General features: G+C 52.6%; 1 protein-coding gene across 24 annotated transcripts in view; it reads left to right on the top strand.

Annotated features, from left to right (window-relative positions):
- Positions 1-12,094, top strand: part of DNM1 (dynamin 1) — a 45,044-nt gene that overhangs the window by 13,122 nt on the left and 19,828 nt on the right. For 17 of the 24 annotated variants that reach the window (XR_010944836.1, XR_010944835.1, XR_010944834.1 and 14 more), the window contains exons 2-10: positions 2,267-2,340; positions 2,555-2,704; positions 3,076-3,279; positions 3,565-3,663; positions 3,767-3,927; positions 4,964-5,106; positions 5,240-5,375; positions 5,568-5,635; positions 8,504-8,642. Coding sequence is in view for 17 of the 24 variants with exons in the window: in XM_067743128.1 (XP_067599229.1) it covers positions 2,267-2,340; positions 2,555-2,704; positions 3,076-3,279; positions 3,565-3,663; positions 3,767-3,927; positions 4,964-5,106; positions 5,240-5,375; positions 5,568-5,635; positions 8,504-8,642 (1,174 nt within the window). In the remaining 7 variants the exon portion in view is untranslated. Of the gene's footprint in view, positions 1-2,266; positions 2,341-2,554; positions 2,705-3,075; positions 3,280-3,564; positions 3,664-3,766; positions 3,928-4,963; positions 5,107-5,239; positions 5,376-5,567; positions 5,636-6,764; positions 6,904-8,503; positions 8,643-12,094 lie in introns of all 24 variants that reach the window. The other 7 variants (XM_067743119.1, XM_067743127.1, XM_067743118.1 and 4 more) reach the window with 1 other exon arrangement.

Here is a 12,094-nt window from a genome sequence, read left to right as displayed (position 1 = left end):
ACAGCACCAGGATTGAATCCCAGCTCTGCCATTCCTAATTGGGTGAACTTGGCCAAGTCACTTCACCTTTCTGAGCCTCAGTTGCCTCATCTGGAAAATGATCATTTCCATATGAGAGCACTTTTGGAGGACTTGGGAATTCAGTGCCCATTTATTAAGGACGTCTTGTGTGCTAAGCCTTGTGCTGAGCCATGGGATACAGCGACAGACGGAAAGATGCAAGCCCACCCTTCTGAAGCTCAGAGTCTTGCACAAATGAAAAGCATTTGCCTGGCACCTAGAAATGATGGATAAATGCAGGATTTATCATTCTCCTTCCCCATAAGGTGGCTGACTCTTCCCAATTAGCCTCTGCTCTCCCCAGAGGTGGGGCAAGGTGAGAACAGGGGATGAAAGAGGCCTCCCCAGGGCCCCCAGATGAGGCCTTGAACCCAGAAACCTGGGCCTACTCTGTTGTCCCCAAACCCTCTGCCCCAAACCTGCTTTGTGAGTCCGGGTCAGGCTCTGGGCTGAGGGCAGGGGATCCATGTTCATGATCTGGCTGTGTCCCAGCCCTATAGGATATTTTTTTTTAAAAAAATTATTTATTTATTTATTTTTGGCTGTGTTTGGTCTTCGTTGCTGCACGTGGGCTTTCTCTAGTTGCAGCGAGCGGAGGCTACTCTTCGTTGTGGCACGCGGGCTTCTCATTGCAGTGGCTTCTCTTGTTGTGGAGCACGGTCTCTAGGTGCACGGGCTTCAGTAGTTGTGGCTCGCGGGCTCTAGAGCACAGGCTCAGCAGTTGTGGCACACGGGCTTAGTGGCTCCGTGGCATGTGAGATCTTCCCAGACCAGGGCTCGGACCCGTGTCCCCTGCATTGGCAGGCGGATTCTTAACCACTGCGCCACCAGGGAAGTCCCCCTTATAGGATCTTGAGTGTATCCTTTCCCCTCCCTGGGCCTCCATGTGCCTCTCCGTGAATGAGGTGACTGGCCAGATCTCTGTGGTCCCTCAAGCTCTGGCCTCCTCCCCCCTTTCCTGAGTCCTGGGAATCCCATAACTGTGATCCCAAGAGCCTGATCCCTGGAGAGGCCTCCACCCTCCTTCTTGTGCTGGCCTGGGTGGGGCCGTGGTTGTGTGGGTGGGGAGATGAGAAGAGCTGACAGGACAGAGAGAAGTGTCACCCTCAAGAGTTAGCTGAAAGGACTGCTGAAGTTGACACAGCAGATGTCTGAGGAATAGACATCAGGTCTAGGGGCATGAGGTGAATTTGGGACGTCTCAGTCCAGTCCTTCAAAGGGAACTGGGGGGCTTCCCTGGTGGCGCAGTGGTTGAGAGTCCGCCTGCCGATGCAGGGGACACGGGTTCGTGCCCCGGTCCGGGAGGATCCCACATGCCGCGGAGCGGCTGGGCCCATGAGCCATGGCCGCTGAGCCTGCGCGTCCGGAGCCTGTGCTCCGCAACGGGAGAGGACACAACAGTGAGAAGCCCGCGTACCGCAAAAAAAAAAAAAAGAGCTGGGTCTTCAGGGAGTTGAAGGGCAGAAAGCTTTCACCAGAGAGTCAAACAGATCTGTGCCCAGGGTCTGGTAGATACTGGCTGGGCAACCTGAATGTCTCTGAGCCTCAGTTTCCTTGTCTGTAAAATGGGGATAATAACAGTATCTTCCTCATGAGGCTATTGTGTGGAGTCCAGGAGATATTGCCCACGTAAAAGCCTGGCATGCAGTAGGTACTTAAAGAGCATGAGTTCTTTTCCTTGCCTCCTCCTTCCCCCCATCCCCCTCATCCTCAACCCCAACCAGATGGGGCCAGGGAAAGGGAAGTGAGATGCTGCCTTTCCCCACAGCGGAAGGGGGGGAGGAGGTGCAACTCCGTTTCCTTGGCATCCACTCTGTGGCCACTGGACGCTTGGGCACATGGGGTGGCGCACCCCCCATGTGGCACCCCATGGGGCATGAGGCACCCCATGCCTCAGTTTCTCCTGAGTTGAATGGCAGTGGCTGGGTTGGGGCAGGGACTTCCTGTTGGCTCAGAATTAACACAGGGAAGACCTGAGAGAGGTCTGGGGGCCAGTTCAGAAGCACAAATTCTGTGACCCAGAGGATTTGGGGGTGATCTGTTACATCTTTCTCAGCTGCCCTCTTCCCATAGTGAAGCCCTTAGGCTAAGGTGTGGCAGGGAACTTTGGGCAAGCTTTGGGGCTCCCAGTGGCAGGACAAGTGCCCCTGGGACAGAGGGAGCCTCCTCAGACCTTGCCCCTCTTCTCACCCCCAACTCACTGCAGGGACTTCCTGCCCCGAGGATCTGGCATTGTCACCCGACGCCCCCTGGTCCTGCAGCTGGTCAATGCTACCACAGGTATGGGCTTCCCCTCTTTGGGCCTCATTCCCCATCCGAACAGCAGGGATAAAAATGCGTAACAGAGAGGTGGCTTTGCGTGGGGGGAGGGAGAAGAAGGCAACGTTTTGTGTGTTTGTGTGTGTGGGGGTCTTTTCCCAGCGGAAGATGGGACCCAGGTGGGTGCCGGCTATTATGATGCTTACTCGCCCTTGCCCCCCTCCTTCTGGGGCAGAATATGCCGAGTTCCTGCACTGCAAGGGGAAGAAATTCACCGACTTCGAGGAGGTGCGCCTGGAGATTGAGGCTGAGACCGACCGGGTGACTGGCACTAACAAGGGCATCTCTCCGGTGCCCATCAACCTCCGCGTCTACTCGCCGCACGGTGAGGAGACCTGGCCCTGGCCCCGCCCCCAGCCTCTTGGCTCCGTCTCTGAGCCCCGCCCCTTGGGAACCATCTTATTGGCCCCGCCCCTTAGCTGGCACCTCCTCAAGGGCTTCACTCCTCCTGTAGACTCCGCCCCCACAGCGACTCCTCCTCTGCGCGTCCTACCCCAGTCCCACACTGCCACGGCTCCGCCCACCCCTGGCCACGCCTCTAACAGGCCTCCGTTTAGCCCTTCGCGTTTCCCTAGCCCCACCCACCTACGGCCACGCTCCCAAACAGATCCTCTTTAAGCCCGGCCCTGTTCCTTAATCCGCCCGCCCCCGGCCACGCCCCTCGCCTTGAACACGCCTTCTCGCCGCCCTGTCCAGTGCTGAACCTGACCTTAGTGGACCTGCCCGGAATGACCAAGGTCCCAGTGGGGGACCAACCTCCCGACATCGAGTTCCAGATCCGGGACATGCTTATGCAGTTCGTCACCAAGGAGAATTGCCTCATCTTGGCCGTGTCCCCAGCCAACTCCGACCTGGCCAACTCTGATGCCCTCAAGGTCGCCAAGGAGGTGGACCCCCAGGGTAGGTTTTCACAGGTAGCCGATGCGCAAGGCCCTGGGGGTCTATTCACAGCGTAAGGGGGAGCCACTGGAGGGTCTAAGCGAATAGGGGTGGGATCAGATTTATGCCTTTAAAAATCATTTTGGCTACTGTGGAGAATGAATGAGGTGGGGAGAGCAGAGGCAGGCAGTGGGTAAGGGAGGGAGTGGGCTGGGAGATGGGGGAGTGGGGTGGGATTGGGAGTGCCTGGGGTCGCCTGTGTGAGGGCAAGTGCAGGTGTAGACAACCCTCTCCTGCCACCCCCAGGTCAGCGCACCATCGGGGTCATCACTAAGCTGGACCTGATGGACGAGGGCACAGATGCCCGTGATGTTCTGGAGAACAAGCTGCTCCCGCTGCGCAGAGGTCGGCAGGCCACACACCTGACCCACCCCCACTGCCCCTCCTCGTAACACCGCCCCCCACCCCCCACAAGGCTGGTTGCCCCTGACCCCCACCCCATCCACAGGCTACATTGGAGTGGTGAACCGGAGCCAGAAGGACATCGATGGGAAGAAGGATATCACGGCTGCCTTGGCCGCTGAACGCAAGTTCTTCCTCTCCCACCCTTCCTACCGCCACTTGGCTGACCGCATGGGCACGCCCTACCTGCAGAAGGTCCTTAACCAGGTAGGGGCTCCTTAACCAGGTAGGGGCTCAGGCCAGGATGAGGCCTCAAGAAACCAGCGTAACAGAATCATTTAAGCGTATTTTGTGAGGGTTGCCCACTGTCCCACAGTGAGGTAGCACCAGAGCTTTGCTGACCATTCCCTGTCCAAGGCCAGGAAGGGGAGCCCTAGGAACGCCCCAGAATGGAGAGAAGTCCAAGACCTTGTGTGGACGGTGGCATTGACAAGGGCTTGGGCTTGGGGGCTAGGATTGGAGTATGGTTGGCTAAAGACCTTTGCTCCTTCTGAAATGGGGAGAGGCTGATCTGCGGAGGGGGTGAACCCAGGGGCTTCCCTAGGATGTTTCTCCATCTGGAATGGGGCTTCCAGAATTACTGAGGGGTGTGTGTGTGTATGTGTATTGACAGTAGGAAGGCAGTGTGGCATGGGACAAAACTGGGGTCTCTGGAGGCCACATACCTGGGTTCTAGTCTCAGCTTTGTCACTCACCCACCAAGACTCTCCAGCTCTCTGAGCCTCTATTTCTGCATCTGTAAAATGGTGATAATGGAGATGAAACCTGTTTCTTAGGGTCATTCTGCAGTTCAGGGAGATGCTGCGTGTGGAGACCTAACCAGAGTGAGCCTCAGAACTTGAGAATTACCTCAAGGGAGGCCTTAAACCCAAAGGGCACAAGGGGGCAGTCTTCCAGCCATCACTGCCCCTGATTCATTTCATCTGGCTCTTGTGGTGTCTAAAACTATTAAATTAGTCAAGATCAGGCAATTTCAGATAAAAATCTAGATTTCTGGCTTCTACTGAAAATGGAGTTATTGACTCATTCATTCAATTAATACACCTCTGTGAGCACCTACTGTGTGCCAGTCCCTGCCCTCAGGCAGCTTTCATTCTGGTGGGCAGGACAGCAGTGGGCAGGGCTGTGGCTCTGCACCTCACCACATCCACATGGGCCCCAGACATCCTGGCCCCTGCTTGGTCCTGTGGGCATTCTGGGTCTGTGACCATGGCCTTAACCCTTTCCTCGCCCCCACCGCCAGCAACTGACAAACCACATCCGGGACACGCTGCCAGGGCTGCGGAACAAGCTTCAGAGCCAGCTGCTGTCCATTGAGAAGGAGGTGGAGGAGTACAAGAACTTCCGCCCTGATGACCCAGCGCGCAAGACCAAGGCTCTGCTGCAGTGAGGCCCTCCCCAACTCCTGACTCCCCATCATGGGGCTGCCACTCCCCGCAGCCTCTCAGCACAGGGCTCTCGCAGGGCTCCCTGCCCGAGGTGGCTGCTGCCCCCTCAGGTCATACCACTCTCTCCCCAGGATGGTCCAGCAATTTGCTGTAGACTTTGAGAAGCGCATTGAGGGCTCAGGGGACCAGATCGATACCTATGAACTGTCGGGGGGAGCCCGCATCAACCGGATCTTCCATGAGCGCTTCCCCTTTGAACTGGTCAAGGTAGGCAGACCCCCCAGGGGCAGGAGGGCTCAGGACTACCCTCCCACCCACCTACCTAAGACTCTCTCATGCGTACATGTGCTGACCCCACTAGAGGCCCTGATGCCCAGCTCTGGGAGTGAGGTGGACCCTGTTTGACCCCCCAGGTAGCAGAACAGGTCCTGACCAGCCATCTCTTTGTCTTCTACACAGATGGAGTTTGACGAGAAGGAACTCCGAAGGGAGATCAGCTATGCCATCAAGAATATACATGGCATTAGGCACGTATTGGGACCGGGGAGGGGAGCTGAACCCTGCAAGGCAGGAGGGGTCTAGTGCAGAGACAGAGGGAGTGATGGAGTGAGCCTCCCTGAGGAAGGACCAAGAGCCCTACCTAGTCCCCAATCTTCTCAACCGTGACTTTCTGGCTCCCAGCTTGGACAGGCTCTGGATAGGGGAGGTGGATGGGAGACCCAGGCCATCCCCCTACCTGCAGCCTGCTACCCTCCTTTGCTTGTCCCTGGGAGCGGCCCGGAGGCTAGAACAGTGGGGTAGAGCCCGAGACACAGGTGGCTGGGGAAGCACCCTTCGGGCTTGGGCCCCCTGCCCATCCCCAGGGTAGGACAGCTCCCCCCAGTGCTATCCAGAACAAAGCTGCCCAAACCACTGGGTAGGGCCTGGGCTGGTGCATCAGGTGTTAGTCTGTGAAACTTTTATGATGGGATGAGGCCTCTCAACCCTCCAGACCCTGCCACAGTCCCATTAGCCCGAAGTTGGCCCCATTCCACCCCACTTCCCTCCTGCTAGCCAGCCCCAAGGCCTGTGGAGCCGGGACAAAGGCTGGAAAATAGACTGTTCCTAAAAAGCTTCGCCCCGCTCCAGGGACCCAGATCGACACTGTCCGTTCAACAAGAAAACTTAAAGCACCTGCTATGTGCCAGGCAGTGAACAAGACTGAAATGTCACTGCTTTCATGCAGGTTCAGTTCCAAGGTTTGGCATGGAATTTACAGACTGCATTGGCTAAGGCACAGAAAAGAAAAAAAAATCTCTTTCCTAGTCTTAAAATAAAATGCTTTATTCCCAGAAAGGCTCTTAAAGAAAACCCAGTTTGACAGTTTTCAAACCATTTCTAGCCATAGAACATTTTGTATGAGCAGAATCTGAAGACAAAGCAGGACAAATGCAACAGTTATAAGCAGACCTTGTCTTGCCCTAAAGAGCTTCGATTGAAAGGCCTTCATCAGAATCCCTCCTGCCCATTTTACAGATGGGGACACTGAAGTCCAGACAGGGGTAGTGGGAGGACCCCGAGGGCAGAGCTCAGGGGGGCGGGGCGGGGCCCTGGCCTGGTGCTCCTGGCAGGAGCCGGTCTGTGACACCGTGCCCTTCTTCCGCTCCGGGCGTTCAGAACGGGGCTCTTTACCCCAGACATGGCCTTTGAGACCATTGTGAAAAAGCAGGTGAAGAAGATCCGAGAACCGTGTCTCAAGTGTGTGGACATGGTTATCTCGGAGCTAATCAGCACCGTTAGACAGTGCACCAAGAAGGTAACCAGCTGCCCGGCCAGCCCCTGCCTCTGCCCCGCCCTGCTCTGCTGCCAGGCGCTCCTTCCCCACCTCCCCCAGTGCCTCCTGGTAGCATGTACAGACCTCAGCGGGGTGGGGGAGGCAGGCCACCACAGTCCAGGAGAGGGGGACTCTCTGAGGGGGCCTCACACAGCCCCGGCCCCCAGACCAGGGGAACCAAGGGATTAGACATTGGAAAGACAGGTATGATGGTGGTAATTTGCCCTGAGAGCCCACCAAGAGCTGCCCCAGCTCAGGGAGAAGAGGGGACCCTGAGCCCCCTCCCTGCTCTCAGAGATGGGGTCATCTTTGGGGGCTCCAGGGAGGGGTCTTGGGGAAGTCTTGTCCCTGGAGACAGATGAAGTACAGGACCTTCTTGGGTGCTGCCCTAGGGGCCTGGAACACCAGAGGGATTCAGAGGACCCAGGTCAAGCAGGTACCCTGACTCCCCACTGTCCTTCATCTTCCCCATCTCACGCCATCCTCACTCAGGACCCTCACTCAGGACCTTCCCCGTCCCTTCCATCCACATCCAGCCTTCCAGGGACAGAGCCCCCTCTGCTATGTCATTTGAGCCTCACAGAACCACTCAAGGAGGGCACGGCAGGGCAGGGAGGATGGCGCCCACTTCACAGCAGGAAAACTGAGGCTCGGGAGATCAAGTGACTTGCCCGAGGACTTGAGCTAGGAGGTGGCAGAGCTGTTACTTGGAGCCAAGGCTTTGGACTCCAAGTCCAGTGCCCCAGACTCCTTTCCTTTCCCCTCCCCACTGCTGCCCTGGCCCCTCTCTATCACCATCTCCACTCTTTCTGTCTTTCCTCTTCTCTCTCTCTGTCTTTCCAAACTGAGCTCCTCCAGACTCCTTAGGAGGAGAGGCAAAGGATGCCCCTTGAGGAGAAAGGGAAGGGCAGGAGTAGAGCAGGGAGCTGGAGAATGGCGATCAGGCAGCTACACAGCAACTCCAGGAGGCATCATCTGCCCCGTAGTCTATGGAAATGGAGCCCCCTGGAGTTGTGCAGTGCACAGCCTGGGCAGCTGAATGCAACAACCTTGGTGGAGAATAGGGAATGGTGCTGGGCTTTGGAGTCGGGATGAAGCGAACACAGGAGGTTCTGGGAAACCTAGAATTGAACAGAATATGGGTGGGTGGGTGTGGCCTGGGTCAGCTCCTCAGCAGGATGGCATAGGAAAAGGACAAAGAGAGAGAGGGCAGGCTCGGTGTAGCTGAAGAGTGGGGGAGAGGAGGGAGGCAAGCCCTGGGGAGAGAATATGAACTCAGTAAGTGCCCTTGGACGGGGCAGGGGCTTGGTCCCTCAGACCCCTCCCACACCCTCAGAGCCCTGGGGGTTGCTTGGCAGCACCTGGGAGGTGCCGATCCAGGTGGGCAGGAGGGCCAGGTCCCACGCTCACATTGTCTTCTCTTCTGTCTCTCTTTCTCTGTGTCGGTGTCTCTCTCTTCCCTCGTGTCCGTGCCATCCTCCACCCCGGCCCCTGGCTCTGCTTGGCTTTCACTGCCCTCCTTCTCCTCGCCCGCCCACCCCGGCTGCTCCTCCCCTGTTCCCCTCCTCCTCCCCGGGTGCAGGACAGGCCTCTTCACACCTGACCTCGCTTTTGAAGCCACAGTGAAAAAGCAGGTGCAGAAGCTTAAAGAGCCCAGTATCAAGTGTGTGGATATGGTAGTCAGTGAGCTCACAGCCACCATCAGAAAGTGTAGCGAAAAGGTATGATGGCCGCCCGGGAGGGGCTGGGCCTGGCCACCCCTTCCTCATGGCCAGGGCCTCCCGTGGGCAAGAACCAACTGCTGAGCAAGCCCGGCAGCCTCTCAGCCACCCAGGTGGACCCAGATGCCCAGGCCGGCCCGGCTGATTCCTGGCCCCAAGGTCTCATGCCGGCTTCTAACCCCGGGTCTACTGTACTCATGATTCCTTCAGGCCCCCACCTCTCCCAGAAGACTTTGCTCTAACCCAAGCATCCTCAATGGCCGCTTTGATGGTGATGATGATAAGGAGATGGCCGCTGTTTATTGAGCACCTACTGTGTGCCAAGCACTAGGCTAAGTGCCTGCCCTTGTCATCTGACTTAATCCTTTTAACAACCCTAAGCAGTGAGTAGTCTTATCCCCATTTTACAGATGACAAAACTGAGTCTCAGAAAAGAACAGCAGAGTGGGATTCAGATTTAGGGAGGCTGAGGGAAGAGATCTGGGATCAGGGCCTCCTGGGGCAGGGGAGCTATCCCAGCCCCTCAAAACCAATTTGCCTAAAAGCATATTGGGTTACTCACTTTACTGTAATCCATACATGTTTGACAGGGTCAGCCTCTTTTGAGTCGTCCGTGACCTTTTAGATGGCTTTTTCCTATTTGTCTACTTTGGGGCATTTTGGGGACTTTTCGCCAGATCATCTAAAGCAGTGCTTCCCAGGGGCCTGCATGAGCCCAGCCTCACTTGTATTTGCAAAAGCTCCCTACACTGGGAGGTGGGGGAACATCTGCCTTAACTTCATGTTTTCAATAAGTATCACGGTTTTTGTGGCTCATATATAATTAGTCCTGTGCGCCCCTTACACAATCCTATCTCACTTTTGCCAAATGGGGATAGATTAAGCAAATTAGCATCCACTCAGTGCCTGATCCAGGTGGAATCAAATCTGGGCTGGACTTTCCCTTGCATAGTATATATCATGATATCTAAATCATGGTCCCACTGCATCATGAATACTAAGCAATGCAATCTTAACTTTTGTTAAACTAAAAAATACCGAGTTTATTTTAAGCTGCCTCAAATCTCTTTACAAAAGAACACAAAATATATCTAAATTTTTAAAAATTTTGGGTTTTCATTTTGAAAGGAACACACTCTCAATTAGAGAAAATTTGGAAAATGCCCAAGAGTGAAAAGGAGGCAACAACACTCCCTTTCCAAGAGCCACACTGAGATTTTTGTACATTTCCTGCAAATACACTCCTTTTTTTAAAAAATGAAATTATCGGTATTGATTTTGTTCTGATCATACATGATTGTTATCAAAATATTCAAACTGCACAGAGAAAGCAAAAGTCCCTATAAGCTCACAGCCCTAGAGATAAAGACTGCTAGCAGCACACCCTTCCTAACTAATTACAAACATACACAGGTTTTAACCTAAAAGGGATCACACTGACCACACTGATAGTGAACTCTTCTTTTTTACTGAGCAATGTGGAGTGGAATCCTTGTAGTAGCTACGTAAAGATCATGCCCTTGAACAGCTGAATTGTATTCCACTGTAGAAATATGACATGATTTATGTATTCAATATCCTATTGACAGACATTTAGGTTGTTTCCACTTTTTCTTTTCTTTTACAAACAGTGCTGCAGTGAATAGCCTTATAAATATATTTGTAGTACTTATCCTGTCATTTCTTTAGAGCAAATTTCTAGCATAGAATTGCCTAGTCAATGGATGTGAGCACTCACAGTTTTGGTAACTTCTGCAAGATTTGCTCTCCAAAGAGTTTTCACCAATTTATTCCTCCAAACTCTTTTTTCTATACATAGGTTTATTTACTTTGTTAGGTATTTACACTGTGAATATATTAGTATCCTGCTTTTTCTCTTAATAACATACATTTTGGTGGGTGTTATTACATAGTCTATGTGAACATTTTTTTAAATAAATTTATTTATTTATTTATTTATTTAATTTTTGGCTGCGTTGGGTCTTCGTTGCTGCGTGCAGGCTTTCTCTAGTTGCGGCGAGCAGAGGCTACTCTCCGTTGCAGTGCGCGGGCTTCTCATTGCAGTGGCTTCTCTTGTTGCGGATCACGGGTTCTAGGCACGCACCCTTCAGTAGTTGCAGTGCATGGGCTCAGTAGTTGTGGCTCACCGGCTCTAGAGCACAGGCTCAGTAGTTGTGGCGCATGGGCTTAGTTGCTCCGCGGCATGTGGGATCTTCCGGGACCAGGGCTCGAACCCGTGTCGCCTGCATTGGCAGGTGGATTCTTAACCACTGGCCCACCAGGGAAGTCCCTATGTGAACATTTTTAATGATTGCATAATATTCTATTGAATAGATTTATCACGGTTTACTTAACCATTTTCCTATTGGTGAACACTGAAACAGTCTCTAGTTTTTCAATATTATAAATACCCTGGCAATGGACATCTTTGTGTATAAAGAATTTTATTTTTCTTTCTCTAGGATTATTTCCTTAGGATAGATTCCTAGAAGACTGATTACTAGATATAAACATTTAAAAACTGTGGAACACTTTGCTGAATTGCCTTCCAAAAAAGCACTAATTAGGGTAAATGGTAATATTTTGGAAACAACCCAGATGTCCATCAAGAGGGGATTGACTATGGTATCACACAGACAATGAAAGACTATAGTTGTTAAAAGGGCAAGGGATATTTATTTCCATTCACGTGTCCTTCCACAATGTACTGTGGGGGGAAAAGCAGGTTTCGGAGACGAACGTATAGAATTTGGGGGGGAAAGTAATATATATAAATGATAAATATATATAATATAATAATCTACATAAGTGATAAAATTCCAAAGGCATAGTTACTAACCATTATTTTAAGAAGGCAAAGAACACAGGAATTTTTTCATTTCTACTTCACAAACTTTTGTCATATTCAGATTTCTTACAGTGAGTCAGTAAATTTTTGTAAGGAGAAAAACTGATCAACAAAAACTTTAGAAAGGAAAGCTTATAAATTATTTCTTTAAAAAATTGCCTTTTAATTGATTTAATGCATAGTAGTTTTTTGTTTACATAGCAAAATTCACCCATCTTCCTCTTTTTTTTTCCCTCTCCAAATCTTCTAAATTTAGCAAGCCATTCCTGCTGATTATTCCTAGCCCTGCTGGGATTAGAGTTTCATCTCTGGATGAAATCTGGAGTTTAATGTCCAGCACAGGGTATGCTTCTCAGTCCTCTCAACAACCCTAAGAGGGAAGGTGCCATTATTACCTCATTTCACACATGAAGAAACTGAGGCTCAGAGGGGTCCAAGCACTTTCCCAAGGAAGGTCAGCAGGGTAGGGGGCTGGCTTTGAACCCAGAGCCATGGTGGCTCCAGGGCCTGCATTCCTGACCACTAAACAGTGGGCTGCAGGCTGACTGCCCCACTTAGCCAAGACCTGAGAGAGAAAAGTTCCATTTTAAAAACTGGCTGAAAG

This window comes from Pseudorca crassidens, chromosome 7 (assembly GCF_039906515.1).
Source record: "Pseudorca crassidens isolate mPseCra1 chromosome 7, mPseCra1.hap1, whole genome shotgun sequence".
Taxonomy (NCBI): Eukaryota; Metazoa; Chordata; class Mammalia; order Artiodactyla; family Delphinidae; genus Pseudorca; species Pseudorca crassidens.
The sequence above is the reverse complement of the archived record's forward strand: the minus strand, read 5'-3'. Positions and strand labels throughout refer to the sequence as shown.